We start from the raw sequence: 21,763 nt of genomic DNA on the forward strand, positions 1-21,763 counted from the left end.
GCTGGAGGGGCCTCATCCTGAGTCTGGCATGACCCACCATGTAAGTGCACGCCGACATGTGACCCAAGAGATGCAGGCAAACGCTGGCTGTTGACATCGGGAACCTTGTGACCGAGTCGATGAGACATTTCAGGGTCTCAAATCTGTCTGGCGAGAGAGAGGCCCTGGCCGACACTGCGTCCAGGAGCGCCCCGATAAACTCTATGCATTGGACCGGGACTAACGTGGACTTGGTGTTGGCAGGAGGAGCATCACATGATCCCTCACCTGCGACTGGGAGGTGCCCTTGACCTTCCAATCGTCCAGATAGGGAAATATCTGGACCCCCCGCAGTCTGAAGTAGGCTGCTACCACCAACATTTATGAACACCCTGAGGGCAGCGGAGAGGCCAAACGGGAGGACTGTGAATTGGTAATGATTCTGTCCCACCACGAAACGGAAGATGTGGAAGTACGAATCCTGTAGATCGAGGACAGCATACCAGTCCCTGGGATCCAGGGAGAGGATGATGGAGGCCAGGGAGACCATGTGGAACTTGAGCTTCACAATGTACTGGTTCAGACCTCAGAGGGCCAGGATGGGCCCGAGCCTCCCCTTGGCCTTCGGGATAAGGAAATAATGGGAGTAATATCCCTTGCCTATGAACTCCTCGGGCACCGCCTCTACTGCTCCTAGTCCTAGGAGCTGCTCCACCTCCTGCTTGAGCAGAGCTTCGTGTGAGGGGTCTGCCAAGAGGGACATGGGCGGGAGGTGGTTGGGTGGGGAGGAAGTAAACTGGAAGATGTAACCGCGGGAAATGGTGTTGAGGACCCATCGATTTGAGGTTAGCTGCAACCGTTCTGGGAGGAAAGCACACAACCGGTTGGAGAAGGGAAGCTTTATTGGGGATGGATCCCTGATGAGGACTGGTGGGGTGCCCCCAAGCATCCCGTCGAAAGCGCCTTTTCCCTGCCTGCTTGCCCTTGGAGGACCCAGGCTGGGGGGCAGACCGAGAGTGTCTCTGAGGGCATCTCAGAGTACCACTGCTTCCTATGGGCAGCTTTGTACTTCAGGAGAGTGGCCTGGGCGGGAGCCTGCTGTTGCTTGAACTTAAGTTTTGCCGGAGCCAGGACATAGAGGCCCAGAGTCTGGAGGGTCGTGCGGGAGTGTTTCATATCATGCAGCCTTGAATCTGTTTCCTCCGCAAACAAAGCTTTCCTATCAAACGGGAGATCCTGCATGGAAGACTGTGCCTCGCTGGACAGCCCAGACAGCAGGAGCTGTGACACCCGTCTCATGGATGCCGTAGAGGCCATTGAAAAAGTGTGGCCGTGCCTGCAGAATCCGAGGCTGCCCGCAGGGACACCCCAGCAGCTGCTGCCCCTTCCTCCACTAGTGCCTTGAACTGCTTCCTATCACGCTCCTGGATGAAGTCCTCAAACTTGGGCAGGGAGCCCCACAGATTGAATTCGTACTGGCCCAGGAGAACCTGATGGTTTGCCTCTTGTAACCGGAAGCTCAAAGATGAATAAAACCTTCCTTCCGAAAGAGTCCAGTCTCCAAGAGTCTTTGTTTTGACCCTGCTGTTCCCTGTGGTTGACCAACTAGACCACCAGGGAGTTGGGCGCCGGGTGGGTATACAAGTACTCATGCCCTTTAGTGGGTACAAAGTAGTTGCGTTCTGCCTTTTCAGAGATGGGGGCCAACGAGGCCAGTGTCTGCCACAGGGCATTTGAAAACTTAGCCACCCCTTCATGGAGAGGCAAGGCCACCCTACCCGGTGCCGATGGGGACAATACGTTAAACAGAGTCTGCGGGCTCCTCCATCTCCTTTGCCTGGAGGTGGAGGCTTGCTGCCACCCTCTAAGAGTTCTTGGTGGCCCCTGAAGTCCTCCTGCATAGTTATAGATCTGTCCTTTTGAAAAGGCAGAGACATTCAAAAAAGTTTAAGGTTTCTACAGCAGTATTAGTTCAGCCAAACTGCAGTTAAGAATGTATATCTCTGGCCTAAACAGATACAACCTTGCTCTGTATATATCCATTGAGAATGCTGCTGCAAATATTTTCTTAGCCCTTCCCTTGGACCCCCACCCATCACCTCTCTGCATTGCCCCTCTGCCCCCCTTCTCTAACACATCAAAGATAAGCTATATGTCTTCACTTCCAAGGCCCTTCAGAACCTATCCCCACTCTACCCATCATCTCTCAATCACTATCAAGATGTCAGCTCCTGCTCCTGATGAGTCCATGCTACCAGCCTCCATTGCTCACTTGTTAAATTCTCAGACTCAAATTCAGTGATTTCTCTCCCACACGTTTGGGAGGAGCTCCAAGTAAATGTCAGCAAAACTCACTATCTTTCAAATCCCTCACTAAATAACTCCATTTCCATACTTACAAAAAAACTTGACAGCAATTAGGTAACTGGTGTGCTGAGACCACTGTGCATCATGCCAAGCTCTGTTGTCCCCATCTGCATCTATCTTTTATTTTCAGCCAATATTTGCTTGGCATTAGCTAGCAAGCTTAAGACTAAGTTCTTTGGGGCAGGATCAGTCTGTTCTGTGTTTGTACAGCACCTAGCACAATGGGGTCCTCATCCATGACTGGTGCTAGAGCAATACAAATAATTAGCAGCGACAACATTTAACAGCATGAATACTATGTGGCACTTAACTCATGTTTAAAGCACAGAGCAAACCTTAAAAAAAAAAAATCAACTGTTAGATGACCTGTGACTCTAAATTCCTAACTCAATGCCGCATTAACATAGACGTCTGCATTTAGAATTTTTACTTGAAAAAAAGTATACTTCCAACTTCATTTATAACATAGTAAATTCCTATTAAGTAGCATCATAGAAAGCCAGATCATCAGTTAATTTTATTTTTAAAAAGTATTTGGGACTGAGGATTGTATACTAGTGTTGTATGTCCTAAACGATCTTACACACATCAAGGGGGGGGGGGGGGGAGGAGTCTGTCTTGCCTAACTTGAGAGCATCCACATTCTAATAGTGAAAAAGAAATGAAGGCATATACTAATGTTATGAACCTTGAAGTTTTATATTTTTATTCTACAAGTGTGCTAGGGATTGTTTGCTGCTTGAATTTTGACAAATACAAATCCAATTCATAACAGGAAAAATGTTTCACATTGCTTTCATTAAGATTTTCAGCTAATGCCAAGCAAATATTGGGTTCAAATTGCTATAAATTAAAAATACAATGTACCTAAAATGAAGTAAATTTGGTTACTCACTACTGTACATTTTATTCTCCAACCTGCATGAAACTCCTTGCTTGATGTCAGTAAAAAGTATATTAGAAGGGTTTGTTTTGCTACTACTTTCCCACATATAAAACTAAGTTTTTAATATTCTCTGCTTGGCCTGATCTAAGAGTGCTACTGAGGTCTTTAGAAGTACTCTCTTCACGTGGGCGCCAAGTTTTTTTTCTACCTTGGAGTTATCAGGACCCCAGACTTCTGTCGAACTCCTATTGCCTTTATTATAAAGACACAGGTTTGTAAATAAAATTCTGTATACTACAGCCAAACTCAACTATTTTTATTCAGTACATTGATATCTAATCTTGATCAAGTTTTCTGTAGCACCAAATGTACAGAAGATTGTCTCAGTCCCAAATAGCATATAATCTTGTTAAAAAAGGAGGCAATAAAAATAAATTAGCATGTAGCAAAGGAAAAAAAAAAGCGTTGGATTTTTTAAACTAGCTAATAGAACGCCATGAGAGACTAAGATACATAGTAACTGACAACATAATTGGCACTGCACTTCAACAAAATTTGAGCCCACCTCCCAGGGATTCAATAAATGTAGTAGATTTCTTGGGTTTTCCACCAGAGTGGTAGCACCGAGTTGTTAGTCTTAAACCCAGTAAACTGGCCAATATATTCAAGAGGAGAGCATCTAACACAAAAAGAGGTCTTCATCACAAGAGGTATTCAAATATTCCAGGTTTCAGAGTAGCAGCCATGTTAGTCTGTATTCGCAAAAAGAAAAGGAGTACTTGTGGCACCTTAGAGACTAACCAATTTATTTGAGCATAAGCTTTTGTGAGCTACAGCTCACTTCATCGGATGCATTCAAATATTCCACAAATCCAGCTGCTTTTTCACCATACCATTACTGCCTCCAATGGTTGATCTATATCAGGTTCTCTTTTCTTCATTTCCTCTTGGCACCAGAAAGTTCTCAGAGAAGATAACCAGTTTATCCCATATTTATTTCTTGTCAGATTTCCAAAGTCAGACTTCCCAAGTCTTTTAAAAATAAAGTAAAATGATGAACCAAAAACTGACTATTCTTGCAAAATGAGAAATGCAATTTGTTTGCACAGTGTTCAATACCATGAGGCCTTAACTCCCTGTTTGGAGGTCCCTAGGCACCACACTAGAAAATTTTTAGGTAAGATGGGAAACCTGTTTTGCTGACCAACATGGAAGAATAGTTGCCCCTTACCCTAACAAGGTAGGACAGACCCATAAGCTTAACTACTTTAGCAGTTTTAAGATTTTGGTTAAAAGATTTCTTAAAACCTCAACTATAGGACATCTTTACTACTAAGCCACCGTCAGGGGTAATAGAAGCCATATCTACTCTACAAACCATGGTCAATGCAAATAACATTAGCATACAGCGGTCAAAGTTTGTAGATCACTTGGGCACATACAGACCTGGCTGCTTGCACTGGTGCTGGGCACACAACAGGAGTACTTGTGTCTATGCAGAAGAGCTGTGCACCAGGGGTAGATACCCAGTGTGCCACATACCATTATCTGGTGCAATTCTTTTTGGGAAGTTCTTGGAATGTGTTGGATAAAAATGAGTTGCCCAGAGATCTGTGGAACCTAGGCATCAAGTTCCCAGCATGCAACTTTCTCCATCCCATAAAGCCACCCATATCCCATAATTTTCATGCATCTTTGAAAAAAATTCCACAAACCCATGCAGCACTTTTCCATCTCCACTATCTCTGACAGAGCCTGCAGAGCTCTGCATTATTTTTATGAACATTGCAAATACAGGACACATGATCTTCCTGCATTTGCAGACCTGCAGGAAAATACGGCAACCATGGGGGACATGACAATTTCTTCAATGACAGTCTGCCAAGGAATATAGCAAAAAAACAGTTTAAGGACTTTTGGGGGCATTCCCAGAGCAGCTGCAGATGGTGCATTGCTGCTTCTGGGCCCAAGAAAGTAGCATGGATTGGTGGGCTTGCATTGCAATGCAGATTTAGAACGAGAAGCAGCTGCAGAACTTTTGGATGCAAGAAGCCACATTCCTCCATCTGTGTGCCCAGGTTGCCCTAGCCCTCCAGCACAAGGACAGCAGAACGAGAGCAGTGTTGTCATGCGAGCGCATAGGGCTATGCAGGACTGTGACTCTCAGCAACATGCAAGAATAGCAGATGGATTTGCAATAATGGGGTTCCTGAAAGGCAGTGGGGCAATAGATAAGCATGCACATCTCTCTTTTGGAACCAACTCATCTTGCCACAGAGTACATCAACAGAAAGGGATACTTTTCCATGTTCATGCAAAGCACTGGATCATGCGACCTTTTTCCTGTCCTCTTTCCTTATGCATGCATTCTGCAATATTTGTTCTGAACTAATAATGATTATTTGAGTCTCCAAAAATAGAACTTTGACTGGCAAAAACAGTGCAGAAAAACAATATGCAAAATAACCATAGGCAATATTATTCTAGTTTAATAAATTAACAGGGTGAAATTTTAAAACTGGAAGGGGAACAAACATTTATGTCGATTTGAGTGCACAAAAGTAGTCTGTTGTGGCTGCATATGCACCAACTGTGGTACACACAGGTCAGTGTATGTGAAACTGGTTTTCCTTCCTGTCTCTCAGCATGGAGTGCTCAAGATAAGAATGCAGCCCACGATGCCACTAGGAATATTACAGGGGTGTAGTAAGCAGCAATTATGGAGTTCTCCAAGGACTGCAAAGGGTCAAGAGTTTGGGGGTTTTGGACCCAACCAAGGTTTGCAGCATTTGGGTTTGCTGTCTGAGAAAGTGGTGCATTTCCCTCTCCTGGGACTCTTGGGCCTTTTTCCTGTCCTCTTTCCTTATCCATGCTGTTGGTCATATTAGCCCTTCAAACCTTTTGTTCATGGTCCAGTTCAACACTGGCATGCAGGATCTCACAGAACATGTCCTGCCTAGTCCTCTTTCTCATCCTCGTCAGGGTTAGATGTTCTGTGGATGTCGAGGAGGCACAAGACAGGCATCCCAGGGGCTGCTGATAAAAACAGACAGACATGCCACTGGATTTACAATCCCAATGGAAAAGGTAAGATACATTTCAAGATACCCTTTCCTTATTCCCATAGGCACTTCTAATAAAAAAAGCTTATTGACACTTCAGCCTTGGTGCGCCTTGGCTCAGCATTGCCCTCCATCTCCAACCATGGTGAGTGTGGCCCACCAGTGGCAAGGGTAGAAAGATTTTTGGTTGCACAAAGCTATACAATTTCACTTCCTGTTCCATGGGAAAGAATATAGGGCAATGGCCCTGAATACTGGCATTATTTTCACAGGCAGTGGGGATTTTAGCTGATCTCTCTCTTCCCTAAGGATCATAAAGTCACAGAGAATACAGCTGCTACCAGCAACCTAAAGCTGCCTGGGCCTGTATACCACTAATTTGTTTACAGGAATGGTGCCAGCCGAACTCACCACAGAATGGCATGGGAAAGTGTCCTATTGTGGAGGAAGAAAGAATAAAGTCATCCCTCGAAACTCTTGAGAGGATTTATGCCTGGAGGAATTGTGCACCACTGAGCACATGCTGAATTCATGTGTCCTGCAGATGTGGATGAGGGGTAGGTTGCAGCTGAGTGGGGGGTGTAGGGAGACATGGGGATGGGAGCAGATATGCCTGAATAATTGGGAGAGTCTAGGAGTCAGCCAGGGTCTGCATGGGGGAGGCTCCCTAACAATCCCTCCCCTCCACCTGTCCTGTCCCCCCCAAGCTCCTGTTCCATACTATTCCCACCCACACCCAGCCCTCCAGGTTCACTCCCAGGCTCCTTCCCAGCAATTACTTCACTCTCGCTCAGCTCCTCTATTACCCCTGACTCCCGTAAGCCTTTGCACTGCTTCTGAGGGGTGCAGGAAATATGGTTCTGTACTGTAGTTTGAATGAATTACTCAAAGTTCTGTACTAATATGCTTGACAGATTTCTTTCTAAAAAAGATTTCTTGAATCTTTTTTGTTGTCTGTATTGTTACAGACATATCTGCAGGTATTTTGAAAAGTTACCAAAATAATTGAAACTGACATGATTATATGGTTGTTTTGACAAATAAAATATGCAGAATTTTAAAATATTGTGCACAGAATTTTAAATTATTGGTGCAAAATTCCCCCCGGAGTAAGGGATTGCAGAGTATCTTTCAGGAGGATAAGAGCGACGTCCCAATATATGTTAAAGTGCTCCACATGCCTCCCTCCCCACAACCCAACAGGGGAATGAAAAGCAGATGCCAAATCTACCTCTTCTATACCTCTCTCTCTCTCCCCTCAAGCATGTAAAATCATGAAAAGTTTACACCTGTTTCTTGTTAATTTGGGGACAGGATGGGCATCATCTTTAAATTTAAATATTGTAAGAAAAAACTGCATGCACATACTTACCCAAGTTCCCTTCCCCTTCATTAGGCTCATCTGCGCTTGTCTGGGGGGACTGGCGAGACTGTGGCAAAGTCTCAAATAGATCTTGACTGGCAGCATGGAATCCCCTGCTACATCCCCCTTCTGCCCCCATTCACAGCAGGGGTGTCTTGGGCTTGTCAGTTGTCAGTGGAGGCACTGATGGGGTCTCCATCACATATGACATGAAGTTAGTTGCAAAAGAGATCTGCAGGGCAGCACTAGATCTATTGGTGGTCTTCCTGACCTTGTGGTATCCCCAGCTAAGTTCTGCTGCTTTCAGGCAGCACTGCTGCTGATCCCACCATATCCCCTTTCCTTCTTCCCCTGTGCAATCTGCTTGTGGATGTCCACATTTCTACAGCTAATCCTCTTTGCCCCACAACCCCAGGAGATCCAATTCCTCCTATGTTCTCCAGGCAGGAGTACATGGAGCTGGCATAGTTGTTGAGCACTTGCCTACAACAAGGGTAAGCTGCTAGGTGTGCTAGCCAAGGTGGACAATGAGGAAAAGGCATTTCAAAAACACAAAGGGGAGGTGGTTTCTGGTCTCTGTGACCTCTGCACTGTGGACTTTACAATTGTGACCAAAGCAGTCAATCACAGGGAATGGGACAGCTACCGGAGAACTGTTTGGGCTGCAGGTCATGCAGTATCTACACTACAGAGTTAGGTTGACATTAATCACCTTACGTCAACCTATTTGTGCATGATCTGCCCTCCAGATTTTGCTTAGATTTGTCTTGGACTGATGTAAGTACCCTCTTACGAGGCAAACCCCCCCCCACACAACTCCCTGAACAGCGTAGAGCCCTGGTCAACCTACTGAAATCAATGAAGTGAGAATGTAGATACTGCATGACCTGTGTCAGCCCAAACAGTCCTCCGGCAGCTGTCCCATTCCTTGTGATTGTGACTGCTTTGGTCACAATTGTAAAGTCCACAGCGCAGAGGTCACAGAGACCAGAAACCACCTCCCCTTTGTGTTTCTGAAATGCCTTTTCCTCATTGTCCACCTTGGTTAGCACACCTAGCCTAGACCTAGACTGGCCCAATTAGAGACGTGATGAAAAACTGGCAATTAGCAAGTATATTTTCCTCTTATCACTCCGAGTCAGTCTGAATTGAACTCCCAAAACATCTATGATAGATCTTATTACTATCAAATCACTGCACACAAATTCCACCTCCTAAAGATAAGCTAAATGTACAGACAAATGTTTTGTTGTAGCAGCAAGAATGTATGAAGGGATGTCTACATTGCAGATCTGCGAGCCCTGGTAGATGTATGGGCTCTTCCCAGGATGCAGTCAGATCTCTAGTGGAATACACTTGTGTTGTGCGGAAGGGAGGGAAATTACCTAGCTGTCATATAGACAACAACCTTCATCCATCTGTAAATAGAAGACTTCTGATTACAGGTTAAGCAGGTTGGTCACACATTTGGTTATCTAGATTACTTATGCAGAGTCTAAGCACAGGTGCAGAAGCTTTTCTTTATGTTTCCAAAGAATTTTAAGAACCTTAGATGACAGGCATTTTAGAAGTGCCAAGTATCTGTTCTCTCATTCTTTTGGAGGCAGTTCTTCCATCAAAATGTTCCCCAAGCTGAGTTGTTGAGGAAGGAATCTTAGAGAAGCAAGAAGTGACTCAACACCAGTTCTTTGGATGCATATTGAGTAGTAAGCACCTTCCCCAACTCTGGCTGAACAGAATTAAGAATCTGAAAGACAAGCGAAAAAAAACAAGCCGTCTCTACTTTATTAATGAGAGCTCTACTAAAATCTTACCAATTTAAAGCTAATGTCAAATAATTAACAAAGCTTTTCTCAGATGGTCAGAGCTACGTCAGTTGTTGGGAGACCAGAAGTTTATTGGAGGCTGGTGTCCAGGACTTAAAGAAAAAGTTATCGGCTGGTACCCATTCCCCTCAAAATGGAAATAAAAGGTTCTGGTAATATCAAGCTGTAAAAACAGAGCTGTGATGTATGGTATCCATTTATAGATGCAAAAAAGTTTTTTTTACTATTGTGACTGATATTTTCAATTCCCGCTGCCTGTACTGTATCTATTAAGGATCATGTGTATCAGTCTCAGAATTCAGACACAAACTAATTTCACTTAGGAAAAAAAATGATAGATTAACTCTTACAACAGATTCTTAACTGTGAATTTTTTGTGTGATGGAAAAAAGTCCATCTTTGTGTTTCATAACTTTAACATTACAATGGGAAGATGCTCCTTGGGTACTGTATGCTATTAATGTGTGTGTGCAATTTATGACAAGTTTTAATCTATTTTAGTTGTAGCTAAAAGTTTGATAAGGAGAATGAAATTATTAATCAAAATCATATGTCTGCATCCTATGGATGTTATCACCCAGCCTCATGAACAAGTGCCTAAAAAGAAATGCCTTACATGAGTTTCTAAAGAGCAGGCATCACAGCTTTGCAAAATAAAAAACCCATTCTGTACTACAGACAGCCTGCAAAAGGAAGGGTTTGTGTCTTTTTCTTCTTCTTTAGGATATATAAAAAGGTAGCTAAACAAATCCACTGTGTCACTTTTCTATTCACTGTTCTACTAAATCACAGCCCCCAATTACTTTATTTATTTAAAATGAAAAATATTGAGCGACAACCAACTCAGAGTACTCAGGTTATAAACCATGTTCTGAACAAGTGCATCTCCTGTACTTACCTATTTCACACCAGATGACTAAGATCGTCTCGTGTTACAGTAAGAAAACAATTTCTGACACCAAACAGTAAATGTTACTAACCACATAGAGATTGTCACAATACAACAGAAGAGTCTAAGGCCAGTCAATTATAAGAATGTTTGAATATTTATAAGTTACACTCAATCTATATTAAACCCTGTTTTTCAAAATATAACCAGAACAAAAGCACAACAATTCTGTAGTGTACCAAGTGTATATTTCAATTTACTGTATGCAATCTAACAACAAATTTGGTCATAATTTACCAGATATACATAAATGATTTAAGTAGTAAAAGGAGATTCAGTTTCAAGAGAATAAGTTCATACCTTGAGAAAAAAGTAAAATACATTAAGAATGTAAAGCCAGGTCCAGTTTCTAAGCATTAAGTGAGCTGTATTCTAATAAAGCAGATTTAGGTGAATTTCATATATATGTGTGTGTGTATATGTATATGTATGTATGTGTGTATATATATATACACACACACACACACACACACAGAGACAGATCTACCAATTGTAAACTATGGTTTTAAAGGGGATAAATGGGATGGAAAAAATCTTTATGCTATACTTACATATTCACAAAGCAGAACATTACTTTTAACGTTTAAAATACTTTTTCATAGGATCTTTGCCCAACTAATTTCTACTTTGGACCCCACCAGAATTACACATTTCAGTCTAGAACAATGAGAATAAGATGTATTCTTCAGTTTAAAAAAAGCAAAAAACAAAAACTAGTCATCTGTCAGGTTTATAGTGCTGTGGAAACTACCCATGAAACAACTGGATGATTAAAAAGATGCATTTTAATACGCATATAACTGTAGTTCAACTTATCTCAGTTTCCTCCAGCAGAAACAATGTCTAACATTAAATCACTGTTCTACTGAAATAAACGGACAACAGTAAAGCTTGTCTCTTTAAATACATACCAACTTTGATCAGATGGAGCACCATTAAGATTTTGTCCATCAAAGCATAGTTCAAAGTTTTCCACACAACTAGCATAATTTAGTTACCTGATATAAAATAGGAAAATATACTTATTTTAAAATTAAAACAAAAGCTGAAAATATGGGGACCCTCAATTTTTTAATACAGTACAGTCACACTGGCCTAGCTATGTGTTATGATAAATGCTGTGCATATTTATTCATTGTGACATAGTATTACATCAAATGCAGTGTCCAATGATCAGCTAATTCATTAGGCTAGATGAAGCGAAGGAGTTTAACCTAAAGGTGCAATACCCTCCCCTCCCTCAGAAAGGAGCCTGAAATCATTGGTACAGTATCACAAGTTTAGAAAAAAAGTCCATGGCTACAAAAATTCAAGTTTCAATGCCTCCTCAAAAACTGAAGTAAAGAGTGTGGGGAGTGGAGCATTCTAAATGGTGAACTCAAATGAATATCACTTTGCTTTTGGTTTTGTTTTGTTTTTTAAAAACGTTCGATCAAATTAAGCCGCCAAGTTAAACATAATTTAACATTAAACACTAGAAACACCCCAGAAAAATACAAAAGAATTAAAAAAATTAGATCATTTGTGTTCGTTTTAATGAATAACAATGGACAACAGCCTAGTGTCTAAATTCATACTGCATAACAAAACTAGCCAAAAGCAGACATTAATCGTAAATTAACAAAGTCAGATGTCATAATATTTCTATGACACACTTTCTCCATTTTGGGGATTCTTTAAGCTTTGTGTTGGACTGAGGTATACACTGGAGGAAAAAAGATGGTCAACAGGGAATGCTGCCAACAAAAAGATACCTAAAACAGGCAGCAAGTATTTAATATAGTAAAATTTTTTAAGTGACAAGGAAAAAGTTACTCATACTTGAATCACAATCTTCCCAGTATTATTAATCATTTTTTCCTCGTGTGATTATTCTGCATTTGTTGAAAGAGAAATAGCTTTCTTGCAAATTCAAAATTGTCAAGAAATCAAGTCAGTAAATTAATGCCAATACTATCTTCTCCAGTGCTTGTCACCTACACCACAGGCTGGCTTAAAGCCAACCAATACAAGTCAATTTCATTAGCATGTTGATATTACCTATACTGCATATTTAAGTTACTGAGGAGTTTAGACCATTAAGGGTAAGGGGGAGGCAAGAGTGGTGTGGCAAAGCCCTATTTTTGGAAATAAGAGCCACTAGCCCAAATTAGCCTCACTGGTTCACTGAAACTATGATTGGATTTGGGGAAGCTGTCATGTATTTCCATAACAAGATTGTAATTTTCTTCATTCATGTTGAAGGATACATGAATGCGTAACATAATAAGTACAGTTACCATGTTTGAATAGGACCCAAGTAGCTATATCCTATAAATAATAAAAAATACATTTTCTTTTGATAACTGACTAGATGTGAGGACTCTGTATAATTCAACCAAATGGTTGTATGCTGTACAGTCCTGTGCAAATATCATAAAAAATTTAATAATCCTTTTTTGCTATAAGGCTTTGACCCTACAGTTTTCACAGCAACATAACTACCATCCAGCCTGTACCATATTTTGCAAGCCTTCAGTCCAAGAACTCAAATTGTCAATCCACAGTGTCCAACTGCAGCATCCTTAAGCAGTACACCCTCAGTCATCTAAAGGCATACAGACTTCCCCAGATTCATCCCATCGAGACTGGTCATTCTGTTCTTCTACATCATCAACTAACTCTTCATCGGCTTCTCCGACTTCATTTTCCTCATACTCTTCATCCCTAGGGAAGTCTGTGTCCTGCACCTGGTCAACTCCCTCTTGCCCTCCTGGTTGAGATTTATCTGCACAGTCTACACACACTCCGTAGCGTCGAGATCCATGTCTTATTCCAACACTGGCTGCTAGCATGAAGATCTTCTTACACACCATACACTTGTACTTTTTATCCTTTTTATGCACCTGAACAGGAAGAGAAATGTTATTTAGAAGAAAATCACATTTGCAATATTTCGAAAAACCTGCTGAATTTGCATGAATTGTTTGAGGTCAGTTCATGTTTTGAGGTCATCAAAAGAGTTTTTGATACAAACTTTGCTAGCCAAAGGCTGAGAGGGGAGACAAAAGGGCCTCTGAAGGTTGAAAGGCAATATTTTCACTGCCTTAACTGTTGCCTGCCTACAGATTAAGCAGCTGGCTTGGATCAGACTGGCATGATTTTTGTCAGTTTCACTGCTGTATAGAGTTTTGTACAGACACTTGGAAAAAAAAGACACTATAAAGTTCCACGGAGTCATCTTTTTGAAGACTGTCTTTGCTATTCTAAGGGCTAGAAACTAAAAATAAATTAGCTTAAACCCTGCATAAATTAATGGCTTAGGCCCCTTTGTTCCCTAGGAAAAGCTTCCCACTTCTCTATGGAGAGATTATTTTCAAGACCTTTATATGGGACTGAACTCCTTTTGCATACAATTGAATTAATATGATTTGTACCCATTCCATTATTATTGTTAAACTATTTTCATATCGTATCCTTAAACAAATCACTGAAACGCACAATTTAAAAACCAGATGGAAATTAGTTGGATGGGAGGTATTTCACCATATAACATTTAGGCCTTGATTATAGGGGAATATGTTAACAGTTACAGTACTATAACAAAACCAGCATAACCACTCTACGATATTTATAAGAAGAATGTTTTTTGTTTAGCTTAAATGCCTTCCTACGCAACACAATGTAAACAGTAAAAAGTCAGTCTTATATTGGAATACAAGTGTGCTCACAGGAGGTTATACTGGTGTAACTGTTTAAATTCTCAGATTATACTGAAAAAGTTTCCTCTGTAGACAAGAATGAAACTGGTACTCAGTTTTAGGCAATGAAGGATGATGAAAAAATAAAAATCCATGCAGATGATTAGTGATTCTACGCATGCGTAGAATCAGTATAGTTCTCAGAAGCAATAGATTTTCATAGTTCAGAGTCACTCGGATATTGTCCCATACCTAGTGCAACAAAACCCATTCCTCAAAAGAAAATTTACTTACTAATAGAAACAGCTGCTCACTGCAGTTAAAGTCTCGAGTGGTACTGAAACTACACTACCACGGAAGTTATAACTTGGTATATATTACTAATACAACGTGTTCTCTTTTACTCTGAGCTCAGACTGAGGCAGTAGGCAGCAGTACTGTGTACCAGCACCTCTTTCCTGTTGCTTTCTTGTTCCCCAGAATTTTTGCTTTGCTTCAATTTTTAAAAAAGTTAAGGCTCTACGTGCAATGGTTGTTGAAATAAACTTAGTTGGCTTTTAACACGTTAACAGATCCAGTGATGTTGGCAGAGATTTTTCCTCCTCAGAGATACTAGCACCCACTGAAATGAATGGGGCAGCTAACTCAGATGCTCAATGACAATACTTTAAATAATTGATATTGCTAACAGCTTCATTGCTCACAGAAGCATACATGAGAAAGGAGAGGGAGGACAATATCAGGAAGGTTTACACAGGGCACTGAGTGTGACATCTCATTTAGAAACCTTGAATGAACAGACTCTATAGTGTACTGTCATTTTCCCTTCCCTGACTCAAGAAGCAGCCAAGTCCAACGAGCCTAGCAGAATGTGTCTTTCCTGCCTTTTCAAAGGGGAGCCAAATTCAAGAAGCCCCACAGGGCTTATGGGCTTGAGCTTCCCCTCAGTGAGGCCCAAACAACCCAGTGGAGCTTGTGGATGTATTTGGATAACAGAGGGGGCCAAGCCCAAGTCACCCACAGAAGCTGCAGATGTTCAAAATGCAATCACACAATCTTCCGCAGTGGTGTCTCATGAGGGTACTACTTTAGAAAAATACCACCATCTTTTTTTGCTACCAATTTCACCCGCCTTTATTGCTTCCCTAAAGCTGAAATGTTAGTGCACCTAGGATTTATACAACCCAAGAATTAAAATGAAACTTCATCTGTCTCATCACTTGTAAACTACATAGAAAATACCTATTGAAATGCCTAGAATATAAACACATCTCTGGCTTCTCACATAATCACAGCACTTCAAGATAAGTTCTTATGGCCATTTAGATACTCACTAACGTGCCATATGGGTGCATGTAACTGTTCAATGGCATTTTACATGGGATCAGTGTCAAAGGCAAGTTTTCATTTTCAGCATCAGGTTGGAAACACTGGTCGCCCCAACTTGGATTTTTAAAGTGCATAATACATCATCCCATCAGATGGCTTTGGAATGAACATACCTTCAACTTCACCAAGGCACTTGGGAGAAATTGATTAGTGAGTTGTTAGTTTGGGCAGAAAATGGTAAAGTAGTAATACAGAACGAAAGGATGTTATATTCAACTGCTGCCCTAACAAGGGAAGGTTTCTTCTGGTCTACTAAGCCTATAAAATGACGCATTTCTGCTCTTATTTTTCTGTCACTTCCTCAATCCTCCTAAAACATCTGCCCCAAAATACTCATGCCATCTCCACGGAATATCTTGGAACAAATTTCACTGACAATAGTGTGATTTCCAGATGGGAATTTAAAGAGAGATATAGTTGTCCTGGTACCAAGTAGACTCCAACTTGGTTACTTCATGGTAAAACAGACTATTCACATGTCAAATCTCTTATGAAACTGTTTTTATCAAAAGATTAAGAAATATTTGAGAGCTTTAAAGACAGAGAAAATGTTACTCACCAAGGAATGTCTTTTTACATGCTCTCTTCGAGTAAACAGCTTCCCACAGATGTCACAGCTAAAAGATCTCACCCCTGTATGAATGAGCAAGTGTCTCTTTAGTGTTCTTCTGTATTTGGCTACATAATTACAGTGTGGACACTTCAGTTTGTTCATGATTAGAGCAGATGAATCACCTAAAAAAAAAGTCCCAGTGTTTAGTAACGAAACAAAATAAAACAAGACTATCATCGGATACATTCTAGTTCAGCTGAAACAGCAAAAGGCTTTTGCACCATATAGATGTCAAAATTACCCAGGTCAGAACAGTGCTTCCCTGGGGTCCACTGATACAGTAGGCCCAGGAAGCAGAATTTGACTGAAAGTGCCTATCTAGTAAATATGGACACTTCAAAGTCTCATTCTCATACAAAAAGATTCCAGAACCCAAGGACAGACCAATTCTTTGAAACTGAGGGGAAAAACCCTGTTTTTATTGGTTTATATAAAAATTTGTTAAAAATATGGAAGGTATTTTGGTTCATTATATTGATAGCAAGTTGTATTAGAATTTTAGAATAATCAAAGTTACTTAACTTCATTAATTTACTTATGCATTGCCTCCATAGAACCTCATTTACCCTCCCTTCTTCCCCTTTAATTCAGAGCTCAGATACAGCTTCTAGAGGTAGAGAAGAACCGAGGTATCATCAGGAGGCAAGAGCTAGTTATTATACCCATGAGCCAGGCATGGTAGAGCTCAATGGCCATGCACAAACCCGAATTACAAGAAATGTTAAGATACTACACTACTATATGACAAAAGGAAAGGAATGGGTCCTATGACTATAGTGCAGTTGGACAGAGTAGAACTCAGAAACCATTATGGGGGATGGCTGTTCATATGTTCACCCAGGGAAGACAGGAACACAAGATACAGGCACATGGACCTAACTGCCACCAAAACTTTTAAAAGACGTTTTCTAAGTGCATGTGGCTATGCATAGGATGGATTCTGGGGAGCTGATGTCAGGAAGGAGAAAGCAAAGACTTGTGTGTGTCTAAACAGAAGGTACTACTGCTCCCTCTGGCAAAGAATTAATTCATTTGTACCATGGATTTTAAGTATTTGTAGTCTTCAAAAATTTGGCTTTCAATAGCTGAGCACTCACGTTTGCTGCATCTAACAGATCCGTAACGTTAACTAACTTATTTGAATTCTAGTCACCTTTAAGAAATCTTATCCCGGAACTGACTGAACCTAGCTTCCAGGCAGAGATAGTCAATAGGTGGACTGCAGACCAAATTCAGACCGTCAGATGCTTTTAAATGGACCGCAAAATCTTTTTATTTACTTATTACCATTATTGTTATTGTAGTGTGAAAAATGTTTCTCTGGAATCAGGACCTTGACAAAAAATAAGTGACTATTCCTGCATCCAGGTATTGCATCTTTAAAAGGCAAAAAGATAGCCACTCAGAGTGCCATAAAAATCCCCAACAAAAATGATCAATTTAAAAATCTAATACTAATGTATAAGGCTATGATTTAGTCAGAGGTCACGGATTCTGTGACTTTACTGGACCTCTGACTTCTGCTTCAGCAGTCAGCAGCTGAAGCGGTGGCTGGAGGCAGGACTGTGCACCCCCGCCCAGCTGCAGCAGCTCGTAACTGCAAGCTGGATAGCTAGAATCAGGACCCTGCAGCCCCTGCCCTGTGGTTTGCGGAGAGTGGAGGGATTGCAGTCAGGCTGTGCGCCCCTGTCCTGCAGCCAGTTCTGGAGCAGGGGCTGCACATGCCACAGCCCCGTGGCAGGAGCTGCAGCAGGGGCTGTGCACCCTTGCCCCGCAGAGCCCTGCCCGCCCTCCCTGCGGCCAGCTCCAGAGCTGGGGCTGCGCTTCCGCCGGGGGCTGCAGGCGGGAACTGTGTGCCCTTACCCCGCTGCGTCCCAGGACCATGCGCCACCCTGGTAGACCAGCTCCAGAGCTGGGGCTGCGCATCCCCCACTGCCCTCCAGCCCTGCGGCTTCCACCAGGGGCCACAGCCGGGGTTACATACCCCATCACCATGGCGGGAGCTGCAGCGGGCACTGTGCGCCCCTGCCCCATGGTGTCCCGGGGCCATGCGCCCCTTCCTGGCTGTGGCCGCAACTTGGGGAGGCTGCAGCTGGGGTCGTGCACCTGTCCCACAGCTGCGGCCATCTCCAGAGCAGGGAGCTGTACACCCCCCAGGCTGTGCCCTGCACTGCGGCTTCTGGGATGTCATTCTTCCCGCCCCCTCCCTGGACTCCATTCCTCCTCCCTATTTAGCCCTGTCCCCGGTTATTTTTAGTAAAGTCACGGATAGCTCACAGGCTTCATGAATTATTGTTTATTGCCCATGACTTTTACAAAAAAAAAAAAAAAACTGACAAAATCTTAACCTTACTTATGTATGCCCGCAAGGATGGGAGGGGGAGAGGCAGATACAAAACTTAAGCGTAACATTAAGACCCTGCTTGAAGTATTATGTTGAGGAAGTTTCTCCTAGTAGACAGAATACTGGACTGGGACTTGAGACCTGGGTTCTATTCACTGGCATGCTGGCAAGTGACCGTAGGCATGCCATTTCACCTCCTTTTGCCTCAGTTTCCCTACCTAGAAGTGTCAGTTATAATCATCCTTCCTTCATAAAGCACTTTGAGTTCTGATGAGGGATATAAGGGCTAGATATTACTACCCACTCCTGTATGTTCCTAAAATAGCTGCTTTATTGAGAAGGGGTGTCTTATTAAGATTACTTACATGACAGTGCTTCTTTGGATATTCTCAAAATCTTCAGAGAATTTGTCTACAGCTAACCCCTAGCTAGATCTATGTAGTCGGGGTGAATGGGGGGGCGGGGAGGGGAGATGTTACTCCCAGAAGGGCAAGACCACCCAAACAGGGGTCTCAAGAGAAGATGCTTTTAGCCATGCTGAAAGGAAATATGAATTGCACTAACCAAAACTTAGTATGTTAAGTGACAATTTTCAAAGTTAAGCATTATACATTTGAAGATCAAATCTATTTCATCTGTATGCTAATCCATCTATCCTAAATTGATGGTAAGAGCCTAATATTTCAAAAAAAGCCAAACTGGATATACTTTACTTTGGGAAAAGCTACTGTGACATTGTCAAAGAGGAAGTTTGCTATAACCCAGGATTTTAAAAAATTTTCATAGAACAAGAATAAATTCAAGGAGGTCCAATGGTCTGTGCTATACAGAGGTCAGACTAGAGGACCACCGCTGTCCCTTCCGGCGTTCTAATCTATACGATCATTAAATAGGACAAGAAACTGGACCCCCCAAACAAAGGGCTATGAAGGGGAAAAAAATATACTTGCCATTTTCCCATGCTTCTTTTGGCCAAGATTCCGGCAACAGTCCATACTTGAAGTCATTTGAAGTACCCGGCAACAGTCCATACTTGAAGTCATTTGAAGTACCCGGCAACAGTCCATACTTGAAGTCATTTGAAGTACCTGTTACAAGTAATGTTCTTTTCACTTGATTTATACAAAATTCTATAGAAGAGAATTCTCTAAACACCTATATTTTTAAACAAACTTTTCAAAAAGCTTTATGACGAAGAACCTATTTAACTTGTGATATTGGGCAAACTGCAGATTCTGCAATATTAGGCTTCCCTGCAATTTTGACAGCGGGCACCCGCATTCTCAGCCCCGAGTGGCTGACAGCAGAAAATTGCTGAAAAGTAATAATGACTTTATTACTGCAAATAATAAGGTCCATTATTACTTTTCCACAGTTTTCCATAGCTTGTCTGCAACTCAGCCACAATTTTTTTTTTAAACCACACAGCTCAGAATTCAAATAAGGCCTTATTTATGCATTGATTACTCTGATAGTCCCTTATAAGTAAACATTAACTAATTTCACCAAAATGTAAGATTCTTAGACTACAGCCCTGAGCAATTTTATCCTCTCCATGCTTGGAGATTCTGAAAAAACATTTTTCATGCCACAAAAACCCTGAAGGATCAAGTTTTACTGTATGTATAGAGCCTTACGCAAATACAAATTTATATCCATGGATATAAACCGGTATCTGTGGAACTGCAGGGGTGAAAGGAGCAGAATGCGTGTCTGCCACTCCCAGGAGCCAGCTCCCCGCACTGACAGCTCCTCCAGTGCAGCTGCACTGCCCCCAAAGAGGGGGCAGGGCTGGGGCCGGTACAGCTATGCTAGAGGAGCTGCCGGCACGGGGCACTGGCTCCCGGAAGCAGCGGCCCCACATTTTGTTCCTTTCATCACTGCAGTTCCTGGGAGAGCCCTGCGGTTCCACGGATACTGATTTAGATCTGTGAATATAAGTTTGTATCTGTGTGGGGCTGGCTTTATGTATGTAGGTCCTCATTCCCCCACTTTTTGCCCTCTTATTTTTTCTGTTTTTGTATGCCAGCAAACCCTTAGTGTAAACTCCCAGAAGTTGTTCTGCTGACATAGCTACACAATCTCTCTCAATGACATTAGCTATCCTGACAAATACTCTGACAGCACCGTTGCATCTACATAAGCAGTTTTGCCAACACACCGATGGCGAGCAGAAAGCATAATTTTCTCCTCATTCCCAGCCAATATAGCTATGCTGGCAAAACTGTGTAATGCAGACCATGCCTTATACCCGTAGAAAGGTGATTTAAACAGGTGTAACTCATTTCTGAAAGTCTACTGTGATAAGTGCATGTATTTGCACTATAACTACATACGTACCAGGGATTGTACGGCCTTAATTACACCCAGTTTCAAACATACTTAAAGCAGTACAAAAAACTGGTCAGCCCTTTGTCCCATTCAGTCTCTGTAAATTTGTATGTTTGTGAAAAGTTGCACAAGGAATTTTTTTTTCTATAAAAGTCAAATTTAAAGGAACAGTCTACTTAACACACACACTTATTTGAATTTCATCCTATTGTCATACTACTTAGTAAGTAAACAAACAGTCCTCTCACTGTCCCATTTTTGTTGGTTTGTCAGTATTTTGTGCGCAATTAGTGCCATGGCTTCCCTAGCCAATGAGTTTCCACTTTTTCTTATGTCTATTATATAGCAACAGGAGACTAGTTTTAAAAAAGCTGATTAAATCCACCCACCCACCCAACGAGAGATCCAGGAGTAAGTGTAGAAGCTGAAGATTGTAGTCATTAAGAATGGTTAAAACTTTTAAAGTCCTATCTCCCTTTAAAAATGTTATAAATAAGGAGCCGTTCTGTTGAACCTCAATGAGGACTGCAATTCTATTTTTGGTTTCTAAATCTAAACCCTCCCCATACATACACAAACACCATACACCTAGTATCTACAGAACGTGTAGGAGAAAGCCTTGAAATACAGTCTCCACCACAAAACAAAATTTTATGCACTTTGTATCATTCTTCTCGTCCCCCATTCAATTCATGTTGTCTCCCTCTCCTCGCTTGACTTCTTAGGTTTTTGTTTTATTCTTCTTCTAGCTACCAATGATGAAAAAAATACATTTAGAAACCACCATGCCCAGAACCATATATTGTGGTGATCCCCCAGCAATTAACTGGGTACAGGTCCCTTATCTATTTTGTTTCTTTAGTCAGGCATAAAGAGAACAAATCTTTTATCAAAGGCATATCACGTTGGCATTGGCAGCATTACACACCATTCTGATACACAAGAACATGTGTTTTAGACTGAATTCTGATGGG

At 41.8% G+C, this 21,763-nt stretch overlaps 1 protein-coding gene across 1 annotated transcript in view; it reads right to left on the reverse strand.

The window, feature by feature from the left end:
- Positions 1 to 10,510: 10,510 nt before the first annotated feature.
- The window catches only part of ZBTB10 (zinc finger and BTB domain containing 10), a 35,483-nt gene continuing 24,230 nt past the window's right edge, over positions 10,511 to 21,763 (reverse strand). Inside the window, exons 3-5 of the mRNA XM_048841031.2 lie at positions 19,409 to 19,546; positions 16,061 to 16,236; positions 10,511 to 13,317 (exon numbers count right to left, since the gene is read on the reverse strand). Coding sequence (XP_048696988.1) covers positions 13,012 to 13,317; positions 16,061 to 16,236; positions 19,409 to 19,546 — 620 coding nt within the window. The 3' untranslated portion in view covers positions 10,511 to 13,011. The remainder of the gene's footprint in view (positions 13,318 to 16,060; positions 16,237 to 19,408; positions 19,547 to 21,763) is intronic.

The sequence above is a fragment of the Caretta caretta genome, chromosome 2 (genome assembly GCF_965140235.1).
Source record: "Caretta caretta isolate rCarCar2 chromosome 2, rCarCar1.hap1, whole genome shotgun sequence".
Taxonomy (NCBI): domain Eukaryota; kingdom Metazoa; phylum Chordata; order Testudines; family Cheloniidae; genus Caretta; species Caretta caretta.